The 22,536-nt window shown below is 41.9% G+C and overlaps 1 protein-coding gene across 2 annotated transcripts in view; it reads right to left on the reverse strand.

Annotated features, from left to right (window-relative positions):
* ANO4 (anoctamin 4) overlaps positions 1 to 22,536 on the reverse strand; it is a 153,035-nt gene that overhangs the window by 46,139 nt on the left and 84,360 nt on the right. For both annotated transcript variants that reach the window (XM_075274615.1, XM_075274617.1), the window contains 4 exons: positions 18,805 to 18,905; positions 12,000 to 12,044; positions 10,237 to 10,368; positions 6,240 to 6,346 (listed from right to left, as the gene is read on the reverse strand). In XM_075274615.1, the coding sequence (XP_075130716.1) occupies positions 6,240 to 6,346; positions 10,237 to 10,368; positions 12,000 to 12,044; positions 18,805 to 18,905 (385 nt within the window). The remainder of the gene's footprint in view (positions 1 to 6,239; positions 6,347 to 10,236; positions 10,369 to 11,999; positions 12,045 to 18,804; positions 18,906 to 22,536) is intronic.

Genomic DNA, 22,536 nt, shown 5'->3' on the forward strand with positions numbered 1-22,536 from the left:
TTGTCTGAGTTATGAAACAATATTTTTGAAACATTTCTCTATGTAATTATATTTTAGTGAATTGTTGTTTGGCAATTTCTTTATACAATATTGTAAGACATATGTCCCGTAAAATTCTTTTCCATTTTCTTTGGTGTGATGCCAACATAAACCCTTGAAACTGGCCTGAAAGACACAGACTACAGAGTGCTTACTCATAAGTCTGCAGGGAATTGCTTCTCCTTCCCATTATAGCTAGCTAGCATGGTCTGTATACAAGGTTGTGAAACACGACCTTCTACCATAACTGCTACAACATACATTCCAAGATTTCTGATGGTCACTGATGGGTTGTCCAGTGTTAAAACAAGGGAACTTTTATTCTTCTCCAGAAAAATCATGATCCTTGTCTATAAGCTGTGTCTGGAAATGAAGTTTTTTCCTATTCACTTGCAGGATTCCATTGTCAAGACCCATTTTTCATGCATTCCATGTTTTTCTATCATTTACACACGTTTGTTTCAATATTTAATTCCATTCCATTGTGCATAGATCCTATGCTATGTGACCTAATCTAATATTGTGTAAAGTGAATTTTCCGTCAGTTCGCAGAGGGGGCAGGTATTATCACAGTAAAGCTTCAAGCTGCTATGCTTTCCAGATCATATAACACAATAGAATCCATAATCTTGATGATGTATAGTTAACTCTTTGTAAACTATACTTACAGGGCTACACAAGGTGCATTGGGCATTTACATTTATAAGGTTTATGTTTCTGAGCCTTAGGGCTCGTTCACACGGAGTAAACGCGGCACGCAATGTGCCACGTGTACGGGACGTTTGCGCCGCGATTTTGACGGTGCATGTTTGCAGTCGCGTTAGCGCTGCGTAAACGTGTGTTAACGCGGCGTTAACGCGACCGCAAACATGCACCGTCAAAATCGCGGCACAAAGTTCGGTACACGCGGCACATTGCGTGCCGCGTTTACTCCGTGTGAACGAGCCCTTAGACTGCAGAGAATTTTGCCATTTGTAAATCAAGAGGTAGACTGTTATAGAATGTAATGCAAATGTATCTATGGCTGTGTTAACAACCTGTCTGTTACTATAGTACATGGGAAGAATATGCAAATCTGACTTCCATGATGTAATTAGGAAGCCAGTGCCTCAAGAATGCACACCAATAGAGGGCGCTGACTGAGAATGTGCAAGTCTATCTTCCATGATGTAATTAGGAAGACAGAGTCTCAGTCAAGCAAACCTATAGAGGGCGCTCCCTTTAACATCATGCCGACCTTCTCAGAGGCCTTTGTTTGCAATGATGTTGGGATTTTACCAGGATACACATTAGACAAAGGTTGGCTGAACCTGCTAACTTAGCAGGACCAGCTGACAATCTAATGTGTATTAGATGTTCGACGGAAATTCATATGTTGGGGGACAAAAGGAATGGGCTTGTCAAATTTTAACATGCCCTATTCTTTGTTTTAAAGGGAGATAAGTCATCTCTGAAACAGCAAACTCCCCTCTCCTTATTCAGAATACTTGGTCTGAGTGTGGATAAGTATGGGAAGGTCAGCTGACAACTATTAAATGCAATTTTCAGTGATAGCCTGCGTTGTGCATGTATAGATGTAAAATCTTGAGATTATATAATGGACTGCTCCCTAACTGTGTTTTATATGTTGTGGGCAATATTAGATCTCCCTGAAGTCTTCTTGAAAGTAACCAGACTGACTCACAAGGCCTTACCAGACAACCTACAGTAAGTGGATAAAGTTCTATACTCCAAGAATACAATGTTATTATCAGTGGCGTAACTAGGAATGGCGGGGCCCCGTGGCGAACTTTTGACATGGAGCCCCCCCTGACCGACACCGACGACCCCGACCGACCCCCTCCTACGCATTTCTATTATGCCCCATAGTGGCCACTTAACACAGTATTATCCCCCATAGTGGCCCCTGCACACAGTATTATCCCCCATAGTGGCCCCTGCACACAGTATTATGTCCCTTAGTGGCCCCTGCAAACAGTATTATCCCCAATAGTGACCCCTGCACACAGTATTATCCCCCATAGTTGCCCCTGCACACAGTATTATCCCCAATAGTGTCCCCTGCACACACAGTATTATCCTCCATAGTGGCCCCTGCACACAGTATTATCCCCCATAGTTGCCCCTGCACAAAGTATTATGTCCCACTGTGGACACCCATAAACAATTATTATACTCTGGGGTCTTTTCAGACCCCAGAGTATAATAATCGGAGACCTGGGGGAATAAAAACATAACAAAACTACTGTTACTTACCTGTCCCCCGGCTCCTACGCGTACGTCTCCGCTGCTGTCCATGTTCAATGACGTCAAACGGGTTCATGCGACGTCAGAGACGTCAGGAAGGAGGCCTGGCAGGATCGTGGAGAGGTAAGTAACATGTTTTTTATGTTTCTTACCTCTCCCGGTCCGCCAATCATTATACTCGGGGGTCCGAAAAGACCCCTGAGTATAATGATAGCAGCGGTAGCGGCTGTCACCGGGCCCCTAATGTCCCGGGCCCTGTGGCAGCTGCCTCCGCTGCTATGGCGGTAGTTACACCACTGGTTATCATAAAAGCAATAGTTGTCAGTGGTTGGCAAAACTATGACAGTCAATTATTATCATTGAAGCAGACGGCATGCTCATTATTAACCCTTACTTTTAGAAATTAAAAAAGATGTACACATAATAAGAGAAAAAAAGTGAATTATGTATGTAAATATCAGGACTAAGGTTACAGCATTCAAGGGTATTGTATATTTGGCTAAAAGGGAGGTAAATAGCTGTTTAGCCACTGAGGAACATGCAAGTCAGCGTGCAAGGTCTTCCACAGTAATGTAATGATAAAGATTCAGGAAAGCTGACGCCTACTCTGCTGTCAAGGAGTATATCTCCCTGGGGACCAAGGAGTCAGTAATGCAATTTTCGACTCTGCATATTAATGCACTGAAATTCAGGTTCCTATAATCCTCGCAATTACCTCTTTATCGGTAATTTCTTTGCAGGAAGGATTCAGTTCCCACACAGTTACATTTACATCAAAGACCTCTTCTAGTCTGTATTATTTATGTCGTGCATTGAAGCTGCATTACATTGCTTACAAGCCACAATCGTGCTATAAAAATAATATCATTAAACAGAGCTGGGTAATAAATTTTACAAAAATGTCAGTTTGTTAAAAATAGCTCAGATGCAAACTACAGAAGTGCAGCCTGGAAATGAAGGCATTTCTTATTTATTATAAAGAGAAGATAATGACTAAGCGTCTGTAGCCAGCCAGTAGATTATAGTAAGTAGCACAAGGTTGTGCATCTTATGTGTTTTATTTATGAGATGCATTAAAGAGGATGTCCTGGATGAGGAAAAGGGCGTCCTTTTTATTCTAGAGATAGTGCCATTGCTGCCCATGGGCTGTGCTCATCTCTATTCAAGTGAATTGATCACAGCTGAAATAGGTCTTAGGATGCATTCACACTACGGAATGCCAGCGTGTATCAGAGCCGTACACGCCGGCGTTACAGCAGGGCTGCCGGACACTTCCCATTCATTTCTATGGGAGCCGGCATGCGAGCGCTCCCCATAGAAATGAATGGAAAAAAGCAGTCCATTCATTTCTATGGGGAGCGTTCGCATGCCGGCTCCCATAGAAATGAATGGAAAGTGTCCGGCAGCCCTGCTGTAACGCCGGCGTGTACGGCTGTGATACACGCTGGCGTTCCGTAGTGTGAATGCATCCTAAAATAAAGGGGTTTTACAGGCTAACCAGAAAACACATTGGAGGATGGTGGAGGTGTAAAACAAAAAAAGAAAGGAGTATTTACCTTACCGCAGTGCTCTGTCCCTGTTTCCTCCACTGTCTGTCCCAGGTGGACCAGAAATAGTGAGGCTTCCACAGTCTATCACTGGTTATATGTGTTAGGAGTATTTAGGTTCATTACTTTCTATTTTTCTTACCTGGGGAGTTTTTGGCTGCGCAGTGTCTGGGGTGGCATCCTGGCGCTGCGGGGTTGTCCTGTCGTGGGTATTGGTGCACACCTTCTGACTTGCACGCGCGCACTGCTGGTAGGCAGCTTTATCTCCTGGTTGATTAGTCTGTCCTCCCATTTGCACCTGGGAGGAATGGTCTCTACTCTGTATTTAAACCCATGCCTCCCATGGTTCTGTGCTGAGTGTCGCTTTTACAGAGCTAGGCCTTAGCAGGAGGAGTAGGTGGTTATCTTGGATAGAGGAAGTTCCGTGGTTGGTTTTTGGGAGGTTTGGGTGAACGAGTTGGTTTGTGTGTTTTCCCTTCTGTGTTCACCAATCCTCCCTCTGTGTATAATTGACTGTGTGAGTGAATTGCCTTATCCTTTGATTTCTACTCAGTTTCCCTGTGTTTGTTTCCTAGTGTTAGGTTCCTTCCCATATTGGTTTGGGGGAATCCTTTCCCACATTTTTCCTGTGTGCTGCTTGTGTTGTTAGTCAGCGCACACCCTTGTCAGTCCCTGTCAGTAGCAGCTTCACTTGTTCGTTAGGGGTGACCCCCTTTAGTCTCCAGTCCCTAGAGATCTTATAGGGCATTCCTTCTCCCACTTCTCTCTAGGCCTACGGTATCAGTGAGAGAGGAGCTGTCGGGGTCAGGCTTAGCCTGAGTACAGCCGACCCACACCCGTGAGGCAGGGACCGGGATAGCTAGTGGGAGTAGTGCAGGGCGAGATTCCCTACTGCTATTCCTTAGCCCCGTTGCAGCTACCTGGACTGACATAACAATATGTGCAGTACCAGTGACATCACTGCTGATACATCACTGGTCCAGTGACATCACTGCTGATACATCATTGGTCCAGTGACATCACTGCTGATACATCACTAGTCCAGTGACATCAATACTGATACATCACTGGTCCAGTGACATCAATACTGATACATCACTGGTCCAGTGACATCAATGCAGATACATCACTGGTCCAGTGACACCACTGCTGATACATCACTGGTCCAGTGACACCACTTCTGATACATCATTGGACCAGTGGACACCACTGCTGATACATCACTGGTCCAATGACACCACTTCTGATACATCACTGATTCACTGACACCACTGCTGATACATCACTGGTCCAGTGACATCACTGCTGATATATCATTAGACCAGTGACACCACTGCTGATACATCATTGGACCAGTGACACCACTACTGATACACCACTGGTCCAGTGACACCACTGCTGATACATCACTGGTCCAGTGACACCACTGCTGATACATCACTGGTCCAGTGACATCACTGCTGATATATCATTAGACCAGTGACACCACTACTGATACACCACTGGTCCAGTGACATCACTGCTGATACATCACTGGTCCAGTGACACCACTTCTGATACATCATTGGACCAGTGACACCACTTCTGATACATCACTGGACCAGTGACATCACTGCTGATACATCACTGGTCCTTCATATGACTTCTGAGGCCAGTCACAGCAGCCTCACCACATCTAGTCCTATTGGTACTGATAAGTAGAGGGATTAGGGGATGAACCACAAAGATGGAGTGCCAGGAGCAGGTGTATGTGCTTTCTTTTATATTTTACACCGTTCCCAGTTGTATTTCTGGCTAGCTTGGAGGGAACCTATGAGGAGGTATTGGGATGCTAAACCACCAACTTCTCCTTATGGACTGGTGGTTTAGTTTTCCAAGCCTGACAAATGAGCCCAATGTTCTCATCTCTGGTGTTGCAGACATATGTGCATTTCCCCAATGGATCCAAGGCATCTTGGCTTGAATGCGCATGGGGAAGAAGCACATCTTTCGGTAAATAGGCACATTTGGGACACTAAATCACTGTAGGGATTGGCTTCATTACTGACTCTCCTCAGTGACATTGATTTCCTGCACATTGTGGAACTTGGAAAATATTGCTGCTAGACTATGAGAACAACGAGATACTGTCAGCTAACAATCCCCATATTGTTTCCTATCGTGTAAAATCAGCATGGTGGCATGCATATATATATATATATATATATATATATATATATATATATATATATATATATATATATATATTGTATATATATATATATATATATATATATATACAGTATATATATATATATATATATATATATATATATATATATATTATATTTTTCAAGAATCTATCTCTCAGGTAGATCACCATGACACTGCAGATATTGTAGACAGCGGCTGCTAAATATTACTTACCTATTTTATTTTTTCCCTCTTCATATTTAACCCTTTGTAAAATATGATGTACAATCCGGCTTCTTGTAGCATTGTTGAAAAAGGTGTCTTTGTTGTTTATGATAAAACTGCAAAAATAACAAATAGTTAATAATAATTACAACATATTACATTACAACATATTACATGTTCTATTCTATTCTCTTCTAAAGTACTATATTATATTATTTAACTCATGCTATTCATATGTTCTGCTTATTTTTTGCAATTTAGGAAAAGGTTTCAGGGAACTTAGGGGAAGAGTATTTTCTACAAACACATATTTTTATATGATATATGAGATATTTTCCTGAATTTTACTGCTTACTGTAGCCTTGTAGTTGTCTTTCACTTCACTTTCTCTAAGAAACACAAAAGATTTATGTCAATGTTCATCTTGAGTACAGCACCTTGGACAGCTACATAGAGTAAAAAATGTACAAAACTTCGCCTAGACTAACTGGCTGCTTGAATTCATGTATCTAGATCCTAACATTTATAATGTTCTAATGCTCTGAAAATAATTTTTATAGAAATTGGACAGCTGACATTACAAGACCACACAGTATTCCTTTAAAAGACAAATACTAAAACATATTGAAGGTATTCCAATCTAGGATATGGTATAAAGGCCAACAGATGCTGGTCACACATCTGGATCCTGCAGCTCTCTTAAGAATGGGGGTTTATAATCAGAAGAGTAAATTGGGGCTCCTGGGCCTCAATGCAAAATCTCTAATGGGGCCCCTACCTTAGAATAGTGGTATATTTTATGTGGCAGAGGGACCTTTGGCGCCTCCTCATTGTGCAGGGTTAAATACCAACTGCTTATGTTGAACCCACTATAGCTACAGCCCTGTCCATAACCCCCTTTTTGCAGACAAAGTGAAGGGAGAGTTGATAGTGGCCAGTATCCTTCTAATATATCCATACATGCTCAGAAGGGCTTTTACGCTATTTGCATGCTTCTCAAGACTGAATTCTGGTCTGGATTTCCAAATCCAAACATTTTTCACTAACAAATATACTGTCATATTGTCTGTACAGCACAGCTCTCCCTCGCCCTATCCAATGAGAACATTTACGATTTTGTAGAGCACCTAAGTATCTTCGGCATTTTCCCCATACATAACTCAAAAGTGCCAAACTGAGCAGTTTCTAAATTTCAGAGCTACATAAATAGCAATGAACTGACAATAAAGCTGGGGGTAAAAGGCGACCTTTGGTTGCCCATACGAAGTTGTAAAATGTGACCATATCAAAAATTTCTTGCAGGTTCACTCATGACTTGCATTGGAAAAAAATTGGCCTATAAGTTGCGGTAAGTCATGGCATAATGGTTATGTCTCACTTAGGTACATCCAATATGAGCTCATAGGCAAGATAGACCACTGCATTAGATCCATTCATGCACAGGTATGATAGACTCCCTTTAGTTTTTATAGCAGGTATGTGCCTTGAAGCTAAGTATAGAAAGGCTGCACTGTTCTTGTTACATGACATATAGATCATTCATACACAACAGCACTGGTTTAATGCACATATATACCATATACATATTTGTGTGTGAGTTTTGTAACTGTAGGAGGAAAGTATCCTACAAGGAAAGTAAGATCATCCACATAAAGCACAGAGAAGCCATCTAACAAGCCATGGCAAACCAGGACATGTCATCATTTCGGATTCTGTCATTATTTTCTATTGCTATTTCGGTAATTTCTAAATAACTCATTATTTGCTATGCGGTAAACAAACAACCATTACAGCTCATTATCTTGCCTTATACCAATGGGATCTGACAAAGTAACTGGAACAGAAAGCAGATCTATTCACTAGTCATTATTAGCTGCAGCTCTCCAGCATTACAAATGTGAGCAGAGCAGAAATCTCATTATACTGTCCAATATAGACATGGCAGGCTCTGTAGATTATAGAATGCCCTATGTTGTCGCAATGTGATCCCAGCAATATGACCCAGGGAAGTTTAACTAGCAACAGCAGACATGTTTATAGTCGTTCCCAAGGTTTTGGTTCATTCTAAGACACTCATTTATCTCTAGTTGATAACTTTACTAGAGGTCAGCAGTGGGCAAACAAAATCTGATAAGGGCTAGTGATTGATCTGTAGAGTAAGTACAACTTGTGTTTAGCAAGGGAATAATGTGTACTTTCTGCAAACAAGATAGATGAAGTATGTGCAGCATGCGGGGAGCATACATACACGTCTTCCATAGGGGCCCTCTGCTGTCAGCGACTGCACCTACCTAAGGGGTCATTCACACTTGCGCCCCTGTGTGCCCTGTGTCATTCCGCTGGATCCATTCATTTGAATGGATTTTTAAAAGCAAACCGTCGGTGTCCGCCTGCAGCCTTTCTGCGGGGAAACCTTCTTTGTTTTTTTTTCCGGCCGGACACAAAGTAAGATATGCAAAACTTTGTGTCCAGCCAAATAAAACAGTTTCCCCACGTAGAGGCTGCAGACGGACACCGGTGGTTTGCTCTAAAAATCCATTCAAATGAATGGGTTTTACAACTGACCACCGGGAAGCCGTCCCCTTTACAATTTCTCCAGGGCTGAGGTCAGAAATCCGGAGGAATGACACAGGGCGCACAGGGGCGTAAGTGTGAATGCCCCCTTACTGGAAGATGTCACCTCTTAAATGCTGCTCTGTAATATCAAAGTACAGTACCCCAGTCTCTAAATCTACAAAAAATAACTTCTCCACTATATTATAGGAAGTGAGCAGCTGTCTTTGGAGTCCAAATGCTGGAACCTTCAGAAATCCTGAGGTTCCAGTCACACCTGACTGACGTACACTAAAGGTATATTTGCCAAAAGCCGCATAAACCTCATATAACATAGCAAGTAATTCACCATAATGACAAACCTGTTATATTAGCAATCTCTATTTATTTTAAAGGAGTTTTCTGACCTCCAAACTGATTTTTCATACTGATGGTCTATCCACAGCTAAGCTGTGTGGGGTTCTGGATCAGACCCTGATAGATGACATAGTGATGACCTATCGTGTGAATAGGTCATCAGCACGAAATAATAGTCTGAGCCCAAGAAGCTCCTTTAAATCTGTATAATTGGAATCCTCTGCTGCGTGTGCGGCTCCCCTCCCATGCGCCCTTTCGGCCCTTTATGATTTTCTTCTTTCTGACGCCACTCCAGGGCTTCCCTCTTTTGTAGTAATTGGAATTCTGACCTCCCCTCGAGTTTGCTGGAGTAAATCTTTTACACTGTCCCATAGACTGGCTTTGCCTTGCAGTGCGCAGGAAAGGAACTTTGACCGTTGGTATAGGTGTCCTGACCTTCTCCACAAGATCTTTCCCACTGTTTCTGACCGGTGCTGGCACTGTGGTACTGAGAGAGGCACCATGCTTCATATCTGGTGGGATTGTGATGTTCTCCCGCCTTTTTGGGATGCGGTCTTCTCGCTTTATGCTAAGGTATATGACCGCCCCGTTGTTGCTACTCCCCAGCTGGCCTTGCTCTCAGTCATACCTGGTAAGCTTTCCAGGATTTAAAAGAACCTATTGGGACATTTCCTCATGGCTGCCAGGGCTGTCATTCTGAGACATTGGCATAGCTCTACACCGCCCTCGTTGCTTGAGTTCCTGCAGGAATTTCTCCTCATACGGAGAATGGAAGCTCTGGTTGCGGAGGATTTTTCCGACTCCTCCCAGTTTGAGCGGCTCTGGCGGCCCTGGGTGATCTTCCAGGAATCTTCTGCCTTTTCGTCCTCCTTCTCCCGATCAGACTCTAGCTGCTCCTCCTTTCCCCCTCCCCCCTCCCTTTTTTCTTTTTGACTTCTTTCTCCATCTCTTTCTTCCCTACCTGCTCTTTCTCCCCCACTTGTGCTCTGGTCTTGTCTCCTTTTCCTCTATTTTGCCTATTTTGTCCTTATGTTATATAAAACTTCAATAAAACTCGATTATACATAAATCTGTATAATTTATTGTCCACACTCACTGGTGAATCCTTTGCTGGCTGAAGGGTGCAGTGTAACAGTCATTCTCCTCCAAGTCTGGTATAGTCTCCTTGTCCAGTCTCATGGGTTTTTTAGGTAACCATCCACGGAACCTGCTTAGCTGCTTCTCCATCCTACAAATAATGTCAATGGGCAAGTTACTAAATTGTATCATCAGGGAAACTTTACATATTATTTCATACTGTATTAACTATGATATATTCAATATTTAGCTTTCTTAGAGTTCTGGAATATCATTATACATATTATTAATGTTCAATTTAAAACAGTCAAAATCATATTATGGGTATGTTCACACAGAGGTTTTGCACAAGGATTTTTGCTGTGTTTTTTAAGCCAAAGTCAACATACTGAACCTCCATTGATTTCAATAGTAGTCAGTGAAGTATACTTCTTTTTTTCAGCATGCTGAATGTGTCCTGAATTATCTTGCTGCAATTTCAACTGTTGACAGTACTTTCGTATTAAAGGGATTCTATCATTGGATTACCTAGATCATTTTTTTAAATAAGCATAGCCTTTAGAAAGGCTATTCCAGACATACCTTTCATTCACTGATCATTGCAGATTTTTTTTTTAATTAACCCGGTTTTCTTGATATGCTAATTATCCTGCATGGAGCACCGGAAGTGTTATCCCTGTTCCCTGCACTTGTGTGTTGATGTTCATGAATGAATGTATGCTAATGTTCTGGAAACACCTCCTGCATTGACTTATTATAAGAGGTGTAGAAGGAGGAATCGTTTGTAAAGAAGGGGGCGGGAGGTGTTACCCGAACATTAGCATACATTCTATAGTGATTATAAATATTTTGGTCTCATTGAAAGTCCAAAAAGTGGGACAACATGGTGGCTCAGTGGTTAGCACTGCAGCCTTGCAGCGCTGGAGTCCTGGGTTCAGACTCCACCAAGAACAACATCTGCAAGGAGTTTGTATGTTCTCCCCGTATTTGCGTGGATTTCCTCCCATTCTACAAAGACATACTGATAGATTAAAAAAATGTATATTGTGATCCCTATATGGGGCTCACAATCTACATTTAAAAAAAAAAAAAAAAAAAGAAGTTCCATAAAGAAACAGCGGTGCTCAGGGAACAGGGATATCGCCCCCCGGATCTCCGTACAGGATAATTAGCATATCAAGAAAACCGATTTAATTAAAAAACAGCCGTGAGGATCAATGAATGAAAGGTATGCCTGGAATAGCCTTTCTAAATGTCATGTAAAGATATGCTTATTTAAAAAACGATCTAGCCAATGATAGACTCCCTTTAAATACTGTCCTTCACCCCATATAATCTACTAGTGTGCTATTTGGAGGATTTTTCAGAGCTGTACTAGTATGAATACAGATACAAGCGCTCTGTTAGTTATGCAAATATGCAAACAGTGAAAAAATAATTTATTTGTGTTTCACAATTGGTCAATGTTAGTACCCTTGTCCATGCAGCAGCATAGAGTTATATAGTAATAGATAGTTTGGCAAATAAACTTGAAAATGCTTGGCAGAATCTCCCAGACATTTCGGTCATTAAACCTTCTTCATTGGGGAGACTTGGGTACCAAGTCAAGTAGATACAGTTACAAAGCATATAAACAAGGATGCAGTATGTGCCAAACATGAAGACCCAGGTAGAGAAATGTAAGTGGGATATGCCACAAGCAAAGCGATGATGTAGGGAGGAAGCACATGTCATGGTTCCCTACAAAAAACATAGGAAAGAATGAATAGTTACTTTACTGACCTGCTCATGAACTTGTATCGTCGATGCAGGTAATAGATTTTTCTCCTGGAAGAACAGCAAAAATGAAGCCAGTCGAGAAGAAAACCCATCGTCAGTTACAGTATCAACTACCAAGAAAGCAAAGGAGATTGAAGACAGAAGCCTGTAAGAGGTGGAGGAAGAGACTAGAAGAATAACATACACAACAGTCAAAGAAGACTGCTGTGTCAATCATTCCGACTCCCTTTCAGGGCACCTTCTGATACAGAATATTGTAACTCAACTTCAAGCTATTCACAAAGATAGATGGACAAATGCTCATACGCTGAAGCATTTGCTATTGCATTTACACTTGCAATTGTACAGAGTTTAATAAACTGTATTCCCGACAGCCATAAATATACCTTATATATCTAAAATCAAAACATACATAATACCCTCACTCATTAAATGGTAAAAAACAGGATAAAGCAGACACATGGTAATAGTCTTGGGGTACTGCCAAAAAAAAAAAGTGTTTGGCAAAAGACTGTATAAAAGATTTGGGTATTAGTGGTTGGTTCATAAACAAAACAAAAATGTAAGCGGTCAGTGCCAGGCAGCTACGGGCAAGGCAGATAAATTCAGGGGATATTCCAAAATCAAGGAGATTTCAGGTACTCCAACTCCAGATGAAAACCATCTTTATTAAAGATGTCCACAAGCACATGACACAAGCATATCTATATATATACTAGCATTACCCGCGACTCCGTCCGTGCCGCCCTCACTCCCTGCGCGAATCACCTCCTACACGGCCCCAGCCTCCCCCGTGCACCCGTCCTCCTTCCCCCTGCATGTGCGGCAGCGCCGAGACAGTTTCCCCGCCGTGCCACAACCGAGGGTGCCACTCCCATTTATGCACAGCAGCCCGACCCTTGTTATGTGCAGCAGCCAGACCCATCCGCGCCACATAACAAGGCCCCCTGCCAGTGCTATACACACAAACTGTAACGGGCGGCCCCACTACCTATTCCCTTCCACCACCACCGTTCCCCCAGCACATTTACCTTATTGACGCCTCAGTCAAACATGACCAAGGCAACATTTACCTGGCGGCACATGAGTGGCATCAATATGGGAAGAATTGCTGTCTCCCTCAAGGAACTGATCCTTACCACAATGGGTCTCATTGGCAGCAGGAACCGGTCCTTGTGAATTTTAGGCTAAGAATGGAATCTGGGAATTACAAGCTCTTCTTTGAAAACATTCTTAAATTCCTTCTGGTTAATGATACCCAATGAAAGACCTTCTATAGGCAGCGTCTATAACCCATCCAACAAGTTTCTAGTCTCATCCAAATCACTGCAGTAGTAAACTTATCATTCAACAACTGTTGATTCACTTGGATACACAATGAGGTATTAAGGAGTACCACTGCTTACCCTTGGAGAATTGGAGAGACTGGATACAGTCCTTGCTCAACAGAGAAGGTTTTTCCTTAATATAGGGTCTTAATGCCAAATGTGATTTTATTGTAATACGTATGCCGGAAAGTGATTTCTAGCTAAGTGATTGTGTCAATCAATGTTTTGTTGCTCCTCACTAGGAGTAAGGCTTATGTGCCAGAAACACATCAGAACACATCAGATGATTTTAACCCCGTGTTTTTGTCTGCTGTTTTTTGTCATGGACTTTTCATTGAAAATGTTGGTTTTCATCGAGAGTTGATGTTTCGGGAATCTCCTATGATGTGGTTTTCCATGTATTGAAGGCTGTTGTTCTTCCATGCACCCAGGCAGTGAGCTGACTGTCATTGCCCTCATGTATTTTCTATAGTCATATGAATACAGAATAACATATGGTACCTATAATGATTACAATAAAAATACAAAGTAAGGGCTAGTTCACAAGGGGCAAGAGAGGGCGGATTTTGGCGCTGAATCCATGTCAGAATCCGCCCCCTCACAACAGAGGTCCATGCAGACCACTAGCTTCCTTTTTTCCGTGAGCGGTATGTTCCCGCTCATGGAAAAAAAGAAGTGAGCTGCACTTTCTTCAGACGGATTCCTCGGTTTATTCAGCCGCGGTGTTTGCCTCGCGGCAGTACCCTCCGGACTAAGCCCATTCATTTGGGCCTACTACAGACCTGGAAGTTGCGACTGTCAGAAGCCGTGACAGTCGCGGCAGGCACATTTTGGTCCTATTCTGATGCGGCTTCCCGCGTCAAAATCAGGATCACAATAGGCCATCCCGTGCCCCTTGTGAACGGGGCCTAAGGTGCCATGTGAAACTTCAGTGATCTGATGCACCAGAACTGTATTTTTAGGGTCATGTGAGAGCGACTATGGAATTTCCGATTTGAAGAAATGTTTGCCTTCCTATTTTAGTACAAATGACAATTATAAATGATGACTCTATAAGGGATGTACCCCTTCTTCAGGATTGTCACTGCACAATATAAAGGTTATACATTTTTACAACCAGGCTGTGACATTGGCTAAGCCAGAATTCAAGTCTGTGTCTTTTTCACACCCCATCTGAATAAATGTCTTCACTTCGTTTTATATATTGTCATGTTTTACAATGTTTTAAACTCTTTAAAGCAATTCTCACATTTAGTTGGCCTTTAATGACAACATAAAAACCAATATTATTTAGAAACAATTATTGGAATCTACATGTGTCTTCATAAAGGATCTGCTCATTGTGTCTCTTGTGTAAATGGGGGGATACTGCTTCTGTAATTTAGCTTTGCGATAAACTACGACATGAATTATAAATTATGTATACATAATTTATATGTACTTGTCCCCAATAACCTCCAGTGAGCCATTAAAAGATTAATTCCACTAGAAGCATGACTATCTGTGTGTGGACCAGACGTGGAGCCTGCCGCTCATTGTCTGGATGCTAGTTCATTATCTGGATTTAATGTGATGACAACTGCAACAATGAAGCAATTGACACCCCTAGTGCCAAACCACTAAAACAGTCCTTCCCTGTAGCCCTAGACTCACCTTAGCAAGCGGAGAAATAGAAAAAAATACAGTGATTCCAGTCTGAAGCCATACCGGTACTACCACCAAGACGATCTGTCATGTAATTTATCATTTTCAAGGTTGAAATGGTTTCTTACAGTGAGTTGAAAAGTGAATTCACATTGAAGATAACCATTAGAAATGAATATCTGCAATGCTGTATTATAATAACTTGCATTTATTATTTATGGTGTAATTATGTAGAGGAGATGGTGAGAACTGCACCTACTTTATTACCAGGGGCACGCTCCTGTATACATGCCGTACATTCCAAAGTATATACCTGTTTGCAAACAAAACACTACAAAATATGGGCCTTTAAAAAATGCAATTTATGCCAAAGCTACTTCTCTGTCAAAGAAGTCATTTGTGTGCTGTCCATTTGTCATGGATTCATTGCTAGGTGATGTGACAGAATCAGATGATACATGGATGGCACACCGATCGGACTCAGATGGCACATGGAAATACACTACATAATGCAAAACGGATAGTCAGTGTGAAAGCGACCTTAAACAGTTAAAGCAGCACTCCTGTCAATTTTTTGTTCCCCACCCATTTGAAAATAAGCCTCTGTGTAGTGTAATGTTACTGGATAACTTACTGACAGCTTGGTTGTGAAGTTACTGTATGTGCTCCCCTCCGCAGCACTCACCTTCTCCTCCTTTGTTGTATTGAGGGGTTTTTATGCCACTTTTCTGAATTAGCTTATACTTTACTTATGTGTTTTTGTGACAAATTTATAAAAGTGTCTCACACTGGTTCATAAATTTGTTGCATTTCTCTAGGTGAAGGGCGCTAGAGGTCACTAAAGATTATTGGTGCAAGTTAGACATGAAGTCTTATATTGTACATAAGGTATACATCTATGCACCATCTAAGCCAAGCTCACTCTTCATGTCGTTTTTGAAAAAGGTGCATTATTTGTATAACACACTAAAAAATAGAGCAAGCTATTAAGAAATGCACACAAGGAATACAAGTGTATAATAGAGAAAAACACACTAGAACTCTGGCACATAAGCAATGATAAATCAGTCCCTTCCTTGTATGAATAGGAGCTGATACTCACAACACAAGTCCATTAGAACCTTGACCTGACTCGCCATAGATCTGCATTTTGAGTTTGACCTCTGTTTATACAGGAAACACTGGAAGAGATTTACTAAGCAAAATGCACCAGTTCTGGTATAATTTGCACTACAATATTTTCTAAAATGGCTTGCGCCACATTTATCAAGTGTTTTTGACACTTTTAGGCCAAGACTCCATGGGAAGTAAACACTGCGATTTGCCCGCGGCAGTAACACCGCTGGAAAAATTGTGGAGTTTTACAGTCAGGGCAAAGTGGATGGGATTCTAGCAAACCTCATGGCCACTTTGCGGAAAAAATGCGGTGCAGACACACTGTGATTTCCAAAACCGATGCGGTTTTGGAAATCACAGCATGTCAATTATAACTGTGGAAACGCTGGCAGTTTGGCCATAGGCATAATTGTAACAGAAAGTCTGCAGAGGAAAACTCTGCAATCTTTCTGTCAAAAGTGCTGCGGGAAGCACCACAATACGTTGCTGCTGCGGTGTTTCCTGCAGCACTTTTTTTCTTTGGGGCATCCTGTGGGGCCTTAGCCTAACACTTTCATGACTTGTACAAATTAGGTGGGTTGGCCTCATCGAAGGTAGCAATGAACATCATGATCTAAACACCATGCACCATAAAATGCGCAAGTCAAATAGAAAGTTAGACTAGACAGTCTAAGAATGTGACTCTGAGACAAACAAATGGTTATCGCCCACTAGGACCTTAAGAGCTCATGTACATGTAAACCTTTCAGGGGCCATATCTTTTAAACGAGTGGAAGGAATAATGGAAAAATAGCTAACTTGTTCAGGGTCACAGCAACAATGAAATGCTGTGTGCCATGTACGTTCTGTTTTAGATAGTATTGGTAAATCTGTCCCAGTATATACAATCAGAGGCTCACCGAGGAGGTCAGGGCTCTAGATAAAAATGTCAGTCACTTATTCAGTAACATTACTCTTCACACAGGCACATTTTCAAAAGGGGGACTAAAACTGCTCTTTAATAAATGGGGGCCAATGTGTTCCTGGGTGTTTGTATATACCATATCCTGGCATCATGGTTTATTGCAATGCTCTATCCCGGACAATCAGATTAACTCCCAATATCTACAGCTTCAAGCACAAACTACAGACACATCTTTTCAGATAGGCCTATCCCAATCAGAAAGGGATGAAGACGGTCTGCCATAAGTTGCACGTATCGAGCACTGGTCATTGATCCCTGCACTTGGACAATGGGGCCCAATTGCGACCATGTAAACATGGCCCAGACCATGACGAAGACACCTCCCGTCTGGACACATTCCTGTTGGCATGCAAGATCCATGGCTTCATGGGGCATATGCCACACTTTCACACACCCATTGGGTCTGTACAACTGTAACTGTGATTCATCAGACCATGCCACATGCCGCAACTGTTCCATGGTCCAATGATGGCTCATGCCATTCTTCGAGCTCTGTGTTGTGACATCAGCAAAGGGACATGTGTCAGGCCTTGACTATTAAAGCCTATGCGGTACAGTTCTTGGTGTACAGTCCTGGTGGAAATGGGGTCCTGGCACTCCACATTTAAATTAGCGGCGATTTGACCCAAGGTAGATCATCACCGTTCATCGAACACTCGTGGTTGACCAGTGCACCGCTTTACGCGGCTGCCAACATTGTCTCTGCGATATTGCAGGTCAACCTGAGACACTGTTGTCCTCGGAAACCCAAATTCCCGGGTAATCTCCAAAATGCTATGCCCCATGTGTCTGGCACCGAATATCATCCCACATTCAAACTCACTTAACTTGAGATGTGCTGCCATGTTCACGAAACACCTGTCTGGATCAGACTGCTCAGATATCCTGGTGACACTAGCACCATCGCGTCACACTGAGTGTAATATCCGACACAAATGGCACTGGGACATGCCTTCCCGTGACTTTTGGCCGCTGAGTGTATTATATGCATTTTACACAAGAAAAGGTTCAGCAGTGGCCACCATGTTTTGTATGTGTATATTTCTAAAATATAAGAAATACAACTTTCACATTTACAATATACACACAAAAATGGCGGTGTTTGATAGTCCCTGCTAAGTGGATGGGATTATAGCGAATCACATTCACACATAGCAGAAAATAATCTTCAGTGGAAACTGCAATTTCCAAAACCATCGCATTTTTATAATTCCATGGAACCACCTGTATACAGTGAATAGGGTGCTGCACTGCTCCTATTCCTTGAATAAGAGCAGCCTGCAAGCGCTCCCTATCCACTGCTGTAACTTTCGGCATCGGGGGCTACTGGAACAGCTGGGGCTGGAAAACCCCTTTAATAAAATCTGGTTTTTCATTGATTTACAATATGATGAGCTTAATGAGGAAATTATTACAAATATTAAAATGAATGAGAAAAGCCATAATAAAGTAATAGCAGGCTGGACTACGATGTGGCAATTTTACTTTCCATCATCTGCCTTTCCAGCTAGACCTGCAATTTCCCTAAAGTAGACAGAGAAGGCTGTTCTGGGAACACGTCCAGAAAATGTAATGAGGGCACGCATTTCTGTATGCACAAGTTAGATGTATTTAACCAAAGCAAAAGTTGCTGAATTGGTGAATTTTTGCATCTTTATAAACAACCAAGCTGTCCGAGCCCTTCATGTCTCACAATTTCCAACTACTGAGAAGGTCATTGAGTCAAAGTATCACAACATGTACTGTGTGTACCTACCTGAAAGGCATCCTCACATTCATAAGCTCTGCATATCTTCCGAGAACCTCCCAGGGCGCGTGAAGTTTTACAAACATGATGTCACTGTTGGTGATAGATGACTGTAATGAGACAACAGCAGGGACTATGAATGCATGGAGTCCCCGGGGTACAGGAAAATGATTATTTCTGCTACATTAGTCATTGCTCTTCCCAGCTAAAGCTTACTACAGTACATAGTGTAGTGATATCGACCATACTCTGCTGCTGAACTGACACTTCAAATAAAAGTATATTTTTTGCATCTCATCTTGCTTTAAATCGGTCTAAATCTATTTTGCAGATGTCATTTATAGGTGTAGAAATAAAAGCATTAATTTCAGCTCTTCATCTTACATGTTTTCTAACCTTATCTCCTAGGAAAATTCTTAAAAGGATCCTATCATAAAAACGCTTTTTTTCTCATTAACACATCGGAATAGCCTTAAGAAAGGCTAGTCTTCTCCTACCTTTTGTTGTCTTCTCCGCGCCGCCGTTCCGTAGGAATCCCGGTTTTTGTCGATATGCAAATTAGTTCTCTCACAGCACTGGAGGCGGGCCCCAGCGCTCAAACAACTTACACAGTATTTTAAACGCCCATTTTCTTGTGGCCTGTGGGCATGCGCAGTTTGCTCTTTCCCCAGGCCCGAGGCCTAGAAGTCTGAAACCTGCGCCGGAAGAAGAGGATGAAAAGGACATTGCTGATGAAGATGGAGGCAGCGCTGGAGAGAGTTCTCTTGCAGCATTGGGGACGCCCTCAGTGCTGTTTGAGCACTGGCGCCCGCCCCCAGTGCTGCGAGAGAACTCATTTGCATACCAACAAAAACCGGGATTCCTATACAACGGTGGCGCGGAGAAGACAACGAAAGGTAGGAGAACAATAGCCTTTCCTAAGGCTATTCTGACGTGTTAATGAGAAAAAAAATTGTATGATAAGATCTCTTTAAATAACGTGTGTGTATATATATATATATATATATATATATATATATATATATATATATACACACGTTATTTATTTATATATATATTGTGAGAGAGTGAAGGGTGGGGTTAGCCAGGCAGCTAAAGGGTGTTTGGTAAAGATCCACACCAGGGAGGTCAGCTGGGTAATCAAGGCCTGATATTAATCTGTGTATGAAGACTAGCAGTGTGGCACCACACAGACAGAGCTGACCTGTCCAGACCAATCCTCCAAAGCAGGTACTGTGCCACCCATTGTTGTTGCCAAGGTGGGAGACTGGTAGCCACTCTCCTGTATAGTCAGGGAACAGTTTCTTTATGTTTAAGTTAGTTCTCAGCCGAGAACGGTTTTGTTTTGGTTATTTGTGCTTTTGCAAAGGCACTTAATGTAGTATAAGTGAATAAAGCCTGAACTTGTGTGCAAACCAGTGTCTGTGTCCCTGTTTCCCACACTGCTACAAGCATCTACCTAAGCGATTCCCCACAATATACAGTATATATACAGTCCTATGAAAAAGTTTGGGCACCCCTATTAATCTTAATCATATTTAGTTCTAAATATTTTGGTGTTTGCAACAGCCATTTCAGTTTGATATATCTAATAACTGATGGACACAGTAATATTTCAGGATTGAAATGAGGTTTATTGTACTAACAGAAAATGCGCAATATGCATTAAACCAAAATTTGACCGGTGCAAAAATATGGGCACCTCAACAGAAAAGTGACATTAATATTTAGTACATCCTCCTTTTGCAAAGATAAGCCTCTAGTTGCTTCCTGTAGCTTTTAATCAGTTCCTGGATCCTGGATGAAGGTATTTTGGACCATTTCTTTCTACAAAACAATTCAAGTTCAGTTAAGTTAGATGGTCGCCGAACATGGACAGCCCGCTCTCAAATGATCTGAAAACAAAGATTGTTCAACATAGTTGTTCAGGGGAAGGATACAAAACGTTGTCTCAGAGATTTAACCTGTCAGTTTCCACTGTGAGGAACATAGTAAGGAAATGGAAGACCACAGGGACAGTTCTTGTTAAGCCCAGAAGTGGCAGGCCAAGAAAAATATCAGAAAGGCAGAGAAGAAGAATGGTGAGAACAGTCAAGGACAATGCACAGACCACCTCCAAAGAGCTGCAGCATCATCTTGCTGCAGATGGTGTCACTGTGCATCAGTCAGCAATACAGCGCACTTTGCACAAGGAGAAGCTGTATGGGAGAGTGATGAGAAAGAAGCCGTTTCTGCACGTATGCCACAAATAGAGTTGCCTGAGGTATGCAAAAGCACATTTGGAGAAGCCAACTTCATTTTGGAAACAAAGATTGAGTTGTTTGGTTATAAAAAAAGGCGTTATGCATGGCGTCCAAAAAGAAACAGCATTCCAAGAAAAACACTTGCTACCCACTGTAAAATTTGGTGGAGGTTCCATCATGCTTTGGGGCTGTGTGGCCAATGCCGGCACCGGGAATCTTGTTAAAGTTGAGGGTCGCATGGATTCCACTCAGTATCAGCAGATTCTTGAGAATAATGTTCAAGAATCAGTGACGAAGTTGAAGTTACGCCGGGGATGGATATTTCAGCAAGACAATGATCCAAAACACTGCTCCAAATCAACTCAGGCATTCATGCAGAGTAACAATTACAATGTTCTGGAATGGCCATCCCAGTCCCCAGACCTGAATATCATTGAACATCTGTGGGATGATTTGAAGCGGGCTGTCCATGCTCGGCGACCATCTAACTTAACTGAACTTGAATTGTTTGTCCAAAATACCTTCATCCAGGATCCAGGAACTGATTAAAAGCTACAGGAAGCGACTAGAGGCTGTTATCTTTGCAAAAGGAGAATCTACTAAATATTAATGTCACTTTTCTGTTGAGGTGCCCATACTTTTGCACCGGTCAAATTTTGGTTTAATGCATATTGCACATTTTCTGTTAGTACAATAAACCTCATTTCAATCCTGAAATATTACTGTGTCCATCAGTTATTAGATATATCAAACTGAAATGGCTGTTGCAAATACCAAAATATTTAGAACTAAAAATGATTAAGATTAATAGGGGTGCCCAAACTTTTTCATAGGACTGTATATATATATATATATATATATATATATATATATATTAAAATGATATTTTCTACTGCATAAAAGATCCTATCAGTCCCGTTTGACGGCTTACTGGTTCCCCTGTTTACATGCGCCAGTAGTGAGCAATAAATGTTCATGCAAAGTATTCATCAGCCTGTGTTCCCACCATGATAACAAAGGCAACATACGTCCGCAAAATGTTGACGTGTGAATAAAGCCTAAGCCCATTTCCAAATATTTGGGTTGCAATATATCAGCTGTGAGTACTGAATGCATTACAAAGTGGTTAGTCAAGAAACCACATGGACCCCATAGACTACAATGAGGTCCATGTGTTTTCCACACGGTGTTCGCATGAATCATGCAGAGAGAAAAGTGCTGCTTGGGGTTTATGGGGTCCGTGTGGTTTCTTAGCTAACTAATTAACTGTTCGGTAATCCACTTGGGGACCCCCCTGAACGGAATACCATACGCAGATGTGAACCAGGTCTAAAGGTATAATGGTGCTCAGTATAATGTCCCCAACAATGTGCTGTGCTGATGTGATACTCAGTTTCCTTCCTTTAAAGCCTCATATTGCAGAAATTTTGCTTTTATTGTTGCAGATTTTTCAGCTTTTTTTGAGCCAAAGCCAGGAGTGGATTGAGCAGAAGAGAGA

Source organism: Leptodactylus fuscus, chromosome 5 (genome assembly GCF_031893055.1).
Source record: "Leptodactylus fuscus isolate aLepFus1 chromosome 5, aLepFus1.hap2, whole genome shotgun sequence".
NCBI lineage: Eukaryota > Metazoa > Chordata > Amphibia > Anura > Leptodactylidae > Leptodactylus > Leptodactylus fuscus.